The 15,840-nt window shown below is 34.4% G+C and overlaps 1 protein-coding gene across 1 annotated transcript in view; it reads left to right on the top strand.

Moving 5' to 3' along the window:
* Positions 1-15,840, top strand: part of LOC145261107 (fumarate hydratase class I, aerobic-like) — a 65,679-nt gene that overhangs the window by 42,497 nt on the left and 7,342 nt on the right. The window contains exons 8-10 of the mRNA XM_080119324.1: positions 2,140-2,330; positions 8,542-8,652; positions 11,376-11,582. Of these exons, the coding sequence (XP_079975450.1) occupies positions 2,140-2,330; positions 8,542-8,652; positions 11,376-11,582 (509 nt within the window). The remainder of the gene's footprint in view (positions 1-2,139; positions 2,331-8,541; positions 8,653-11,375; positions 11,583-15,840) is intronic.

Raw genomic sequence — 15,840 nt, 5'->3', positions numbered from 1 at the left:
TTAAATCTCAGTTGGCAACACTGGAAATAATAAAATCTCAGCAAATCATTTTCGAAAATCGAAAATGATCCCTTGTTCAGGTCCGGTTGTACCTCTCCATTTTATTTTAATTTTTCTTATTAATGAGTTTAATTTATGATAAAAGAAGAGGTACCATTTAAAATCGCTGCAAATCATTTCTTTCTATGCATATTTTAAAACTAAACATTAAAAAAAAACTAAATTAAAAAAAACAATCACATGTAACTTTTCTAGTCCAAATATCAGCTGACGTGATATTGTAAATAAACACGGATGGAATTTGATAAACAACATTATCATCATTATTATTATTTTATTTATTTTCATTTATTTATTATTTTATTTAAACTTTTTTTTTGCAAATTTGTCCACCAGGCAAATTATTCCTTGTAATATGTAATATTCAATAGAAGATTGATTCTATACTAATACATACGCAATCTGCATTAATTAAAATATTATGTTTAAGCATATTGTACGACCGGGCAACACCAAGCGATCAGCTAATATATATATATATATATATATATATAATGAGAATAAAGGAAATAGTATTCTGACAAAATAGAGAGATAAAAAGGAACAAACCAAATTATGTGTTCATCACTATTTCATCTTTATTTCAAGACTTCCTCAAGATGAATGAAATTAAGAAAACAAAAACACCAGCACAAATATTTGAAAATTCATTCATTGCAGCATAATTACACCTTTGACTTCAAACAAGCAAAAATAGTTCAATTTATTTCAAATAAACTGCGCCGGAGACTTCTTGAATCTGTGCTTATCGCAAATTCAAGCACAATTAAACAACGTGGAGGTTTCTATAATGAAGCGCCATTAAAACATAAACGTTTATTGAAAGAACATAATTTAATTGTAGACAAAGGTTAACCTTCTCACACCATAGAAACACCTCATAAAATAATTACTACATATAATTTCAATCAATAAATTACATAACAAAAACACTCATTTCATTTCTGTTACACACCTAGATTTGAATTTTAACAGACATATTTTTTTTTCCAGAAAGATTATTAGCAGCATCATATCTTTTAAAAATATATTAACGGCTATATGACATTATCAAAAATCTCCCTCTCTTTAGCAATGCAAGCCCCCCCCCCGCCCCTTTTTTTGAATTTACAATCTCTTTTTTCGTTTCTGAAATGGGAGAGCGTCACACTTTCACAAGAAAATTTGAAAATATTTATACTGGTGTTTTTGGTTTCTTGATTTCATTTATCCAGAGGAAGTCTTTAAATAAAGACAAAACATTGATGAACACATAACTCGGTTTGTTTCTTTTTATAGCTCTATCTCTCTCTCTCCCTCTCTCTCTCTCTCTCTCTATATATATATATATATATATATATAGCATATAAGCCACACCCAGTTAACACATTCATTTATCTTAAAGCAGGAAGAACATCCAGAGTGTGTATATATATATATATATATATATATATATATATATATATATATATATATATATATCTGATGAGAATAATGGAAATAGTATTCCAACGAAATAGAGAAATAAAAAATACATAACTTGGTTTGTTCCTTTTTTAGTTAGAGAGAGAGATATATATGTGTTTGCATATTTCTATGTATAGGATTAATTCCTCAACTAATTGACCAATCATTATATATTTTGGAACATACTAGGCATAAGGGTGAATTATGTGGGATATATTTAGTTTTATGCAAGGGGGGGGTCAAAAAGATAGTGGAAGCCATTGTAAAAATTTAGACAACTTCAATTTTTATGAAATTTTAACAATAGATATTAGAAATTAATTAGTAATTATTTCAAAAATTTCAGTTTCTTTTTAAAGTTGTTTTAACAGACATAATATAGACCCATTTTGAATCTGAACTGACAGATACCAAATCTCCTTTAGTAATAGAAGTACAATAATACATTAATAAAAGTAATGGTATAATTGCAACTTCGGACAAATATCAATTAGTAATAGATGTTAAATCGGATTGCTAGGTGAAATGGTTAATCTGACAAGACTGGAACTAAGGATGTCAGAAAATCTATGTTGGATTTGTATTTGATTTTGTCTTCTCTCTGTTCATCGTGCAATTATGATCTCCATTCAGGTAATGAACATGGCCGTGCCTTTCGAGATGTGGAGTTGGAAGGAGAAATCCACAAACTCACCCAAAATATGGGAATTGGGGCTCAGTTTGGTGGCAAATACTTTTGCCATGATGTCCGAGTGATCCGACTGCCGAGACATGGAGCTTCTTGCCCTGTCGGAATTGGTGTCTCCTGTTCAGCTGACAGGCAGGTCAGTACAAAAACGTTTCTTTTGTGGATTATCACATATCAAGGCCAAAGGCTATTCAAGGATAAGGATTTAGATGGAATTTCTTTTTTTTCTCTTATTCACTCCAAACAAGGTATTTGTTGCCATTTGGTCTGTGTGAGAAGATGAGCAAGATGTCTGTTCATATTGCATTTAAACTTTTGAATGTTAGTACAGTCTAGGAAGCCAGAAACAGGGAGGGAATTCCAAAGTCTAGCAGTCAAAGGGAAGAAACTATTAGAGTAGAAGGCTTTTTGGTGTCTAGGGATCTCTACAGTGAAAGGGTGGGATTTTGCTGCTGGACGAGTTTGTCAGAGGGTACGTACATACAACAGGGTACAAGTGCAATGACTTCATCAAACCACATTCCATTAAAATGTAAAACAGGCACAAGGATGCAACATTTCGATGATACGATGAATGGTCAAGCTTGGTTGAGAGTGCAAGATCTATCAGATTGGGGAGTCTTTTTTATATTTGTTAAGAGAGAGAGACTAGTGGTAGATTTGGAAGGATTGTCAGTTTAGAGATACAGAATGTTACGAGAGGATTGGCAAAGACTATTCATGCTCCAAAAAGGAATGGAAATATTGCCAATGAATATGAAATTGACAATGATGGTAAAAAAATATGCATACAATTAGCAGTTGAAAATCGTGAACAATTATTGTCTGCAATGTGTAAAATTAATGGTTCTTTCCTTGGCCGTGATAACTTCTAGGATTGATAATCACTCTAGGCCTAGAATGGAAGACTTACATCAAATCTGTTGCTAAACCGTATCTCATTAGCATATAAGCAACACCCAGTTAACACATTCATTTACCTTAAAACAGGAAGAACATCCAGAGTGTGTATATATATATATATATATATATATATATATATATATATATATATATAATTAAAAGGAGATTAGAACAATAGTCTAAAGAGCAGAGTGTATTTTAATGTAATAGTGAAATTACTGGTTTAATTAAAATACAGGAAAGAAAAAGTGCTCGTTGTAATTTAGATATATAATAAGCTCGATAGGTAAATATCCTAGAGCTAATTTAATATTTAGTAATGTGATTGATAATTTAAAAATCAAATTATAATTAAATTAAAAATCCGTTTCATAAGAAGGAACAACAACAAAATCAATTATTTGTACGATCGTTTCGGAAAACAATGTTTTTATTGTGGTAGACATCAAGTTATGTACAATAATTACATATAGTTTTTTAATAAACAAGGTTTCCTCATCAGCAAATTGTGAAGGGTTTTTATTAAATTTAAAAGACACCATAAATAAACCTAGCATTAAAAGTAAGACAGATGTATCTGTTAAAGTTGCTTTCGTGTCGATACTAATAAGGAAAGTGATTATGTCTCTTTGGTCGTATAACTCGTCTATAAACGATGTTTATAGACGAGTTATACGACCAATACGTATAACTCGTCTATAAACTATATGTAATAATTATTGTCCGTAACTTGATGTCTACCAAAATAAAAACACTGTTTTCCGAAACGATCGTAAAAATAATTGATTTTGTTGTTGTTACTTCTTATGAAACGGATTTTTAATTTAATTATAATTTGATTTTTAAATTATCAATCACATTACTAAATATATATATATATATATATATATATGATGAGAATAATGGAAATAGTATTCCAACGAAATAGAGAAATAAAAAATACATAACTTGGTTTGTTCCTTTTTTATTTCTCTTTCTCTCTCTCTCTCTCTCTCTCTCTATATATATATATATATATATATAGTCACCCACACATAGATCATTTCGCTGTATTATAACTCTTCAGTGTGGCTAGAGGCTAGACTAGTACCTCTCCCTAGCCCAAGATTGAATCTATAGCTATCCAGTTTATAGTTATCAGCTCTAGCCATTAGGCCAAAGAAGGAAGCACGGATAAGTGATGTAAATAATAAAAAGCTACACAAGATAGAGAAATTAAATTTAAAATTCCAAAAGCTACACAAGCTACACAAGATAGAGAAATTAAACTCCAAAAGCTACACAAGATAGAGAAATTAAATTAAAAACTCCATGGGTTAAGGATTTTTCGTTATTATAATTCTTTGTTTGAATTTCTCATGGATCGATAAATATTGTAATTTATTTAGGTTTTATTTTCATCATCAATTTTTATATATATATATATATATATATATATATATATATATATATATATATATATATATATATATATAGTTAGTAGAAATGGTAATTAATAAAAACTGAAGAAACTGCTCAATACTGTTGTAGAGCAAATATGCGTTTTATTTTTTATTACCGTATCTTTCTGTTAAGTTACATTATTGTTTCAGATACCCGGCCGTTTTTTTTGGCCGTCTGTAGCTTCCTCAGACTTTTACAGAAAAAACCTGTAAAAGTCTGTGGAAGCTACAGACGGCCAAAAAAACGGCCGGGTAGCTGAAACAATAATGTAACTTAACAGAAAGATACGGTAATAAAAAATAAAACCTGTATATATATATATATATATATATATATATATATATATATATATATATATATATATATATATATATATAAATAAACATAAATTTAATCTGTGGATTGAAAAATTAGAGAAAATTAATCAAAAAAGGATGTAAAAAGTTTGAAGAAAAGCATGTTAAACATACAGTATTGAAACATGCTCTTAGAATCTGCAATTCCTGGCGATTTTCAACAAGAACTGAAATGTTTATATAAAATGGAAAGGAAACAAAATTAAGACAAAAATCTGGCGGTGTCAAATTGTCCTCTTGTCAATAAGTCTTTTTTCCTTTCTTTTCTCAACTTGCAACAAATTCGACATTATCTTCCACCGTTCGTTCTTGTTTTCGTTCTAAGCTGTCCAACAAAAAACTCCACTAAACCCCTGCTCTAGAATTCGTCCTATTCAGCAGTTACCAAATGTGTACACATGCAAATTAATGGCGTACGTTGTTCACCAATGAGCGACCTACAAAATTATGCTTGTCTTTCCTTTTCTACATTTTCTGCTGGCATTTTACAGGCTAAGCAAACACGAGGTCATTTGCAAGATTGGTTTCTATTACAGTTTAATTTGTGTCAGCTTTCTTCTGTTTAAAGCTAGCTTAGTAAGAGGTGAACCACATGAATGTTAGACAAAACTAGCAATTTTATAAGGATGTGCTGCCACCCAGACCACCCAAGTGATGTGGTAATATCTGGATTGGTCTATAAATCTGTAAGCAATTTGACATGACACTCAAACGTGCATTAGAATCCTGAAAAGATCTCTTAGTTGGACTCACTAAAATAGGGGTAAATGTTAGACATCTGGTTGGATGTCCCATCCCCTAGAAGAAAAAGATGAAGAAAAATGAAAAAAAAAAAAGTAATTTCCTACAGGTACATATCTAGAAAACGCAGCAGTTAAACCAGATATAGTTATCACTGCTGCCAGGTCCACTCTGACCTAGAGTGATAGTGTCTGTCACTATCTCACTTTTTGATTAAATAGAATTTGCCGGTGTTTCCATAGTACTAGTTAGAGTTGAAAATTGCAAGTAAAAACACTTTGATGTACTCCTGTGTCATGCTAAAATAAATATCATCAACAAAAATTAGTAAAAAAAATATCGATTAGAAGTTTAATTACAACTAAACACAATTTTATTGTAAATTGCATCTGTTGTATTATGTTCATTTTTAATTATTTAAATGAAAGCCTGACTTATCTCCCTTGCCTTATGACAACTTCCAGTACTTCTGCACATATCAATAGTAGATTAAAAAAATATACTAAGCCTATAAACTTCTAGGTGATATTCTACTTAATCAATGTTTATCATTTTTGGTGAGGATATTTATTTTAATGTGACACGTTAGTACATCAAAGTTTTTCTGTTTTTACTTGAAATATGATTTTCGACTTTGACTAATAATGTGACACGTTAATACATCAAAGTTTTTCTGTTTTCATTTGAAATATGATTTTCGACTTGGACTAATAATGTGACACGTTAATACATCAAAGTTTTTCTGTTTTCATTTGAAATATGATTTTCGACTTGGACTAATAATGTGACACGTTAATACATCAAAGTTTTTCTGTTTTCATCTGAAATATGATTTTCGACTTGGACTAATAATGTGACACGTTAGTACATCAAAGACTATGACTAATATTATAGGAGGAGCTGGGACTTATGAACAACATAACTTGCATAAAAGTTCATGAAAAAAATTAAAATGACATTGACTTAAATGGATTAAGCTGCAAAACAAACACTAACCTGAGAAATGTCTTAAACTTTATTGAAGTAATAATAGTCTATTGAATGAATCTCGAATGTGTGTGTGTTCATATGTTCGCTAAAAACCTTTGTCATCTGCATCCTACAGACATCAATGCAGCATCATTAGAAAGAGGAATCTATTTGACAAAAAATATCCAAAAATTGGGAAAAATTGTACATTATTTTTAGAAATATCGTTTTGTTTTGTTTTTTTGGGGGGGCAGATAAAAGCCTTGCTTTCGACGCAATTTGTAAACCACGCATGTGCGAACGTTCGTTACGTTCTGTCAGTTTAAATGGCTAAATTTGCAATGTGTGTCCTTGTACACCCATCGAAAACGCGTCTGCTTGCTAATGTAAATCATGCGAGTTTGCACCCGGCATCTTTTTTTTCTATTTTTGCTTCCAAAATTTTGCTTTTGATTTCGCTTTTGGCTGATGTTACCCGAGTTTTTTTTTTTTTTTTTTTTTTATGACTGGGCAATGTACCCCCCCCCCCCACTTCTGCCCTTGCTGTCACAATTCTGGGTTTTATTCAGTCACCATGGTTTTCGATGGTCAAAGTCACATCATCGTTTTTTTTTATCCTTAGAAGGAGGATGGGGATCTCTATTTTTTTATAGTTTTAGTTGCCATTTATTTCTATCTTGTTGCCTCCACGAGAACTCTGCTGTTTCATATTCTTGGGGAATCAGAGACAGACGTTTTTCTGATCTGCTCTCTCTGACACCCCGAAACATACTCCTCGCTCAAAATTGCGTCCCATGAATCATTCTGTGACATGCCGATTCACATCGTGCCATGTCAATGGTTGCTCTGCCTGTTCAACCTATCTCCCTAATTTTATAACATGTTTGTATAAACAAACAACCTGTGTTAATAACGTCTAATCTAAAAGTAATGAGCTCCGATTTCTAATTCTATTTATATATTGCACTGGCCACAACTGCTGGTCCATCTCTACAACAAATGTACCTGATTTCTAATGCAGTCTTGTGTAAGAATCATATACGTCTGAAGATGAAGTATTGCTATTATATCTTTCTCTATTTTATTATTGTTTCCATGGAAGGTGCTCCTTCCTATAAAATATTCACAGCAAGAACTCGTCTTATTATCAACATGGCAAGAACTTTCATTTCTTCCTCCATGTACCTAAAAAGCAGAATTTACATGGACAGTGTTTCTTTCACTTTCCTTCTCTGCAACATATTACCTTCGGACTACAATATGGTCATCTTTAAGTTCAATGTCATCAAATACTTTTCAAGCAGTTTTATTAAGTAATCAAATTTTATCTATTTCATTCATCATTTTTAATCCTCTCAAAGCATTGTGCATCATTTAACTAGTAATGTCATTAATTCTCATCCTTGAGTGGGTTTTGACCATATTAACTAAACAAGCCTGGTTTCCTGACATTGCTCGAGTGTTTGGAGGTGTATGTTGAGCATAAAAAAAAAGTGGTAGTAGGCAGGCAGGCAGGCTTGAACCCGTACTGTGAAGGAGGAAAAGAATGTGAAAAAAAAGTGATGTCTTTCCTGTTACGCCCATTGCCAAACTGGAAGTGACGAAGGTTTAAATTAAGGCTAGTCAATCGAAAAGAGGGGATGACTTTCAAAAATATCGGCGAAAAAAGTGACACCTGCCTGTAGAAAAGTGCCCAGTTGCAGGTGAAGGAGTTGATGTTTTTAGCCAATTTTTTTATATTTGTTGTCCGAAGGGTTGAGCTTCAAAACGATATTGATCTCGTGAAAATCCGTTGCTTCTGTGAAAAGTTTTAGGCAGATGTACATACATATATACATTTAAACAGACAGGTGAGATTTATATTATAGATGACCTATCATTAGTATATAAGCAAAATAGACTAAAAGTAAAGAGAGACTCCTTTGTTTCTTTCAGATTAATGGACGAATAACTGAAGAAGGGATCTTTTTAGAACAGCTGGAAACGAACCCGCATAAATATTTGCCTGAAGTCACCATGGATGATCTTGGTGGAGAAGTCGTTCAAGTAAGCTTTTTTTCATTCTTTAATTGTTGGAAAAAAAGAATTTTGTGTTTTTTGCATGAGGAATTTTCATTACTAGCTGTCCTGATCTGGTGTTGCCAGATGTAAGTTGTAGTGTGGTCAACAGAGATCACTGAGATCCAGAGGTCTTCCATCTGATGTGGCAGGGCACTGAGTCCTGCTAACACACATATGACTAGCGCTATGACAGCAGAATATTCTTTTCATTGTTTTGACTCTTGAGTATATATCTGACATAGTTAATCAACCGAGAACCAAATCATTCTATATAAAAGCATACAACATATCAATGGATACACTCTCGAGAGTCAAAACAAAGAATATACTGTTGTTCTAGCCCTACGTAGGTCTTATCTGCAGTTATCTTATTGATCCAGTTTTTCACTACTTTACTCAGAACATAAATGAGGTCATCAGTGAGGGCTTCAGGAAAGAGGTTGGAGTTATAATTAACTAACATACTTCCTAATTTCTGGTATAGCGCTACCGGAAGTGGTGTCAAGGCAAATCAGTTCCTTTGCTTTTTTTCCTCTCATGTCTATATTTTCCCGTGTGCATGTACTATTTTTTTTAATTAGGTTTTTCTGACCTTTTCTGATTTCAATAATTTTATTTTTATACTCTCATAAACATTTATTTATTATATAAATTCAAATGAAAAACATTTATTTTTATAATTCCAAACAAAGTAACTTTTATATTTATGATTTAAGAAACACATTTCTAATAAAATTTCAATTAAAATAAAAACTCATTTTTTAAAAAATTTTGTCATTAAAAGTGCTAATAAAGACTGGTGTTTTGATCTTTTTATAATTTTGTTAATTTTTATTGCATATTTTTCAATAATGTTTTTTTTATTTTATTTCAATAAATCGCTTCACAATAGAAATACTGAAGAACAATAATAGTAAAGGAACTGATTTGCCTTGTCACCACTTCCAGTAGTGCTTTGCAAAAAAATTAGGAAGTACGTTAGCTGACTGTAACCAAGGTGGGACTTTGTTACCTCATTGTCAGTAACAAACTCCTGCATTGTGACAGCATCATTTCGATGATGCATTTTTCTCTCATAGCCAAATCTTATATCTTTCAATTCCTTTCTCATACCTTTTCTACCTTCCTCTTGCTGACGCTGAAAAAGTCTGAAATCTTTTTGCAGATGGAACAACCATGTGGCACCCCGCCAACAATATCGCCACTAACCCCAACGTTGTATACCGTGGACTTCTTATGTCCTCTCTTCTTACGACCGTATCATCGTCTCTCACACTGGCGACTCGAGGAGTTGTGCATGGGTTCACAAGTAATTAAAAAGATACAAAACCCAGCTTTAAAGAAAAACACAGACTCCAACACATTCCGTATATATTAGTTGGACACTAGGTGTGTGTGTGACACCATCGTGGGAAACTACTCTCTAAACACTAACATCCATATGTTAGTAGTCATCTGCTAAGGCCTCTTTGTCGTCGGTTGATCAATTCATTTCTTAAAGCTATTCCACTATGGTCCAAGTTACGATCCATACAACTCGTAAACCATTACAGCCTCAATCGTCATAAAACATATTGTCACAAAACCCACTGATACTCCTAAACGTCTTAAAGCTGCACCTAAAAACCGGCCACACACTAGCTCTAAAAATATATTGACCGATCTCCTGTTCAGTCCTTTGTCTTAAAATAACTGCCTCACCTTGCTTAACAATACTATTTCAGCTGCCTCTGTATACCCCAGTGAACAACTTCCTTTCCATTATTTCCTATAATTTTCTTCCTGAAATACTTGTTTCCTCCTGTCTTTTGTCATACATCTTTCTCTCTTTCTCCTCCACTTCCCAACACTTAGGAGGGGAAGGGGGTGCAGATTCCAAGTGACTCTTCGATAAATATAGCAGATAAAAATTATTCTGAATAAAAGAATAAAGATATTGACACAGTTTTCATAACTGACAACAAAAGTAAAATTAATGAATTTTTTTAGATAAGGATTAATAATTTGATTTATTTAGGTAATTTGAACTACCATTCTTATCTTGATGGTTATTTGCACATTTTAGTTGATGTCACCTCTGACCTTCTTCAGTTAAATCTTATCAACAAAATATGCTAATATATAATCTGTAACAACAATAACAAGATCTATAGTGAGTGTCTGATTGTATATCTAAAATCAGGAATAGGTTTAAAGCTTCCAAAATTCATACTGAAAGATAAGGACTTGTGCCGTGATAGATAAAGTACTATATGGAATTTAGTTTTAAGCAACACTCTCCTGGAGGTTAAAAGTTCAGTCCTTAATGCGGACGATACTACTGATATAATTGTGAATTATTTAAAACTTCTACTCAGTCGTTGCTGCTGGAACAAGATCGTGCTGCCCCCTGTGAATTAAATAAAGGATTCCATTCCAAAATCCATAGAGATTCCAGAGTTGGACAAGATACACCTAAAGAAGGTCAGAGGTTACATCGGCTGAAACAGTGTGAAAATAACATTCAAAATGAAAATGGTTGTCGAAATAATAATAAAAATTATTAATCCTTATCTCAAAAATCAAGAAACATTTCTCATTTTTTTTTTATTTATTAAATTGTTTAAACATTTTTTTTTAATTCATTAAATTGTTTGAGTAAACTTTTAAGAATTATTTAAACATTTTTTAAAATTAATTTTGTTCATTTCTAACCTTTCCATTTTTAGATTGATTTGAACCGACCAATGAATGAGATTCTTACATTACTTAATAATTATCCAATCAGAACTCGCCTTTCCTTGTCAGGAACCCTTATTGTAGCTCGTGATATTGCCCATGCAAAACTAAAGGAAAGATTGGATAGTGGAGCTGGGCTTCCACAATATATAAAGGACCATCCAGTTTATTACGCAGGACCTGCCAAGACACCAAAGGTGAGTATCCAATCCGATATTGAGCAAGAAACTAGTTTTTATTATTAATTTTGATAAATTGGTTCATGTCCAGAATTCCCCCATTATTAAAAACCAAAAATAATGTATGATGTATGTACTTGTGATTGAATGAAAATATCATATTCCAAAAATCACATGAATTTATCAGATAGCTTTATTTTTATATAAGAAAATCAAATTTTATAAATATCTGAAGAGTGACTGAACATCTGAATACGACATGCAAAATTGTCGCTTAAGACTCACCTTTCTTGGCACTGCCCTGATTTTAAGTGTAATGGCCTTCTTCAGTTTCGAAATAGTCTTGAAGTTGTTTTGAGAGATATTATGTTGGAGTTAATGCCATGGATAAAAATCTGTGAGATTATGCTGAGAGATGATTTAAGAAATCTAAATGCATTATTCATTTATTAATTTACTTATTGCGGACTATTATCCTCATTTTTTTTAGTTGTTTCACGACGTTCCAGCCAACTATTCTTCTGGACTTCGTCAGATTGTAATTGCGACCGGATAGGAACTCAGAATCTCCTAACTGCATCGTCAGCAATTACTGCCTTCCATAGTTGTTGTTGTCTCACCATGTTTTTGGCCAAGTAAGACTCTGGCTGGCTTTGGGTAGGATTGAAACCGCTATCTTCAAACAATTCTCACCTGGAACTGTCATGAAAACAACAACTAAAAAAAATGAGGATAATAGTCCGCAATAAATAAATTAATAAATAATACTCATCTCAATAATTAATTCCAATTAAATAATATACATTCTTTATTTGTTTAATTTTTGGAATCCTTCTCCTTTTTGTGTCCCTCAGTCCTCATTCAAATGAGTGATTTTTCTGACAAAGGGTGAAGAAAAAGCTGCTTTCCAGGTCGGTAGTACTTTGTGAACAGTAGTCTGAGATGTCGGAAATTTTTCTGTTTCTATATCTATCCTTCTGGCCATGTCACTAGTAAGGGTGCTGGAAGTAAACGTTTCATCTGAGCTGACATTATCTGCCTGATAGTCAGGGACCCAAACCTTGGATTAACCACTAAGGAGGCTGTCCTATCAGCAGGTGCAAAGTACTGGGGCTACTGTATTGCCATTTGGTGAATGGATTCTGGACCATGCAGTAGTCTCTGGTGGGGCCTCTCAATGCCATACTAGTGGGTAATTGTTACGGCTTTACCTTATCATGTGCTAAAAAAAAAAAAAAAAAATTTTACTGTCCTTTTCTCTCTTACTTTCCCTCTCTATTCTGCTCTAACCAAGTATGCCGACCTGTTCCACAAATCCCAAAACCTCAACATGAAATATCTCAAAAAAAAAGCACGAATAAACCTAGAACCCCATCCTCCAACGTAGACCCCTACTACCATGTCTCCTTCTTCAACATCAGGGGTCTAAGTTCCAACCTTCCAGAGGTTGGAACCCAATTACAGGAGACAAAACCGGACATATTCTTTCTAAGCGAAACTGGCATAGGACCAACCACTTCCCTAGACAAGTTCATAATTAAAGGATACTCTAACTTAACATCTAAATCAGACCCCCCAAGATCACCATGGGCATGGAATATGTGCCTACATTAAAGATGGCTTCCCGTGTGGCAGGGATATCTCCAGAGAAGACCCTAAATTACATTATATGTGCTTCCGGGTTGCACTTGCTTACACCACTGCATTTATATTTGCCCTCTATCACCCCCACAACAGCGGAGTTACTATCTTTAAGAGTATATCTGAGAAAATAGACCACATCCTGTCTGCACATCCCTCGGCTAACATTCACATTTGCGGTGACTTCAATGTTCATACATGGAATGGCTGACCCACTCAATTAAGACAGATGATTAGGGGAGGTTCTGTCATGATTTTGCCATTGCCTATGACTTCACTCAGATTGTTCACAAGCCCACCTGTGTGCTCAATACTACCGGTCAGTATGCAAGCCTTCTAGACCTTTTTCTCTCACTTCCCCTGAGCTATGTTCATGTTCCGTTCTATCTGCTCTAGGATTCTCCGACCACCCATTGTATCAGTTAAGATAAAAATGAAATGTAGTAAGTCCTCAGATGTACCTCTCCACCCTACTGTATACCGATACTCTATGGCTGACTGGGATAGCTTCCGTAGATTCATATCTGATCTACCTCTGCATTCTATGTTTAAAAAGGATGTGTCCTCTATAGTATCAGACCTGACCGAATGATTAATTGTAGGCATTAACCGATTCATACCATTTAAAAAATTCCAACAAAAACCTAACAGCCAACCATGGTTCTCCCCAAAATGTGCTGCTGCCATCACACACAGAGATCACTTTTTCCACGTAATAGATGCACTGAGACTAAAGCTGTTTTCAGGAACGCCAGCAACCACTGTAAAAATAAAAAATGCAAGAGAGCTATATACTCAGTCCGTTAAATCCAAAGATCAGCAGCTTGGTTCGCACCAGTTTTGACAAATAATAAATAGGATCCTGTGTTCTATCCCAACCATTATCAATGAACCAGAGATCATCTTGTCAGCATCAGACAAGGCTAAACTATTTGCCAAGAACTTTGCAGCTAATTCTACCCTATGTGATGAAGGCCATCAACTCCCCGTATAACACACAACACACTAGGTAACATACAAATATCTGTACGTGAGGTTGCCAAGTTAATCAAGAACCTTGATTCCAGTAAAGCAACTGGCCCTGACGGCATCCCAATTATAGTGTTAAAAAACCTTCAACCAGAACTTACCCCCATACTTACAAAACTGTTGAAGCGTTGTCTTAAGAAGTGCTTTCAAACACCTTGGAAAACCTCATCAGTATGCCCTGTATTTAAGAATTCAGGTGATAAGTCGTCTCCCTCTCAGTACAGACCAATAAGTCTCCTGTGTGTCATGAGTAAGTTGCTGGAATTCATATTAAATAGAGAAGTAGTCAACCACCTCAGCAGAAATAACCTTCTTAGTGACACGCAATATGGTTTCCGGTCTGCAAGATCTACAGCAGATGTGCTAACGGTTATATCTCATAGGATTAGCGAATCTGTCGACAAAGGTTTCCTTTCTAGGGCAATTGCTCTTGACATATCAAAGGTCTTTGATAAGGTATGGCATAAAGGCCTACTTCACAAGATTTCCAGCTAGGGTATAACTGGAAATGTTTTCTCAAGCATTAAATCATTTCTCTCTGATAGGCTCATAAGAGTATTGGTTGGTGGGCAAAAATCAGAGGCCCACAGTATTAATGCTGGAGTCTCTCAGGGGTCCATCCTGGGTCCAACTCTCTTCCTGATCTACATCAATGATCCCCCAAAACACATACTTATATCATTCGTTGACATCTATGCTGACGACACGACCATCTACGGCAACACATCAAAGGTCGTAAATGACAAAGTTCTCTCTGATTCTCTCTCCTCTGATCTCGAGCGCGTGGTACAGTGGAGGAAGAGGTGGCTGGTTACCTTTAATGCATCTAAAACCAAGCTTCTATCTTTACATCACCAACACTCTGATCCCCATCTGACATCAATTGAAATGGATGGCTCTCATCTAGGGGAGGCTCTATGTTTTGACAAGCTTCTGGGCTTGACCTTTACTCCTGATCTGAAATGGAACACGTACATCAAGTCTGTTGCCAAGGTTGCTGGAAAAATGGTGGGATCCTTCTACCGCTCCAGAAGATATCTCACTAATGATGCAATTCTCTATCTATATAAAAGCCAAGTACATCAAAGCATGGAATACTGCTGCCACATCTGGGCAGGAGCTGCTAAAAGCAGCCTATCCTGCCTTGACAGAGTACAAAATAGACTTCGTGGTTTAGTGGGGGATGCCCTTTTCTCTTCCCTGCAACCTCTCTTTCACAGAAGAGACGTTGCGAGCCTATCTTTGTTTTATCGTTCTTTCCATGGCAGGTGCTCGTCTGAGCTCCAATCTCTGGTCCCCCCTAGCCAATCCTTCACGATAAACACCCGTCTAGCTGAAACCACTGTGAATAATTTTCCTCACTCTTTATCTGTGCCTAAATCAAAATGTAGATTCCATGAACAAAGCTTCTTTCTTAGAACTGCACGCCTGTGGAACTCTCTGCCGCTTGCCTGTTTCCCTCCTGACTTCAACATGGATGTCTTCAAGTCCAACATAAACAAATTCCTGATGCTCCGTCCCCTTAAGTAATGACACTTTATCAAATCTCCAGTACTAATGAATACTTCAACACTATCCCATTGATTACTGTACAGAAAATAATCCT

This window comes from Euprymna scolopes, chromosome 37, assembly GCF_053919585.1.
Source record: "Euprymna scolopes isolate OS-2025 chromosome 37, ASM5391958v1, whole genome shotgun sequence".
Lineage (NCBI taxonomy): Eukaryota > Metazoa > Mollusca > Cephalopoda > Sepiida > Sepiolidae > Euprymna > Euprymna scolopes.
This window is presented reverse-complemented; position numbering and strand designations above follow the sequence as displayed.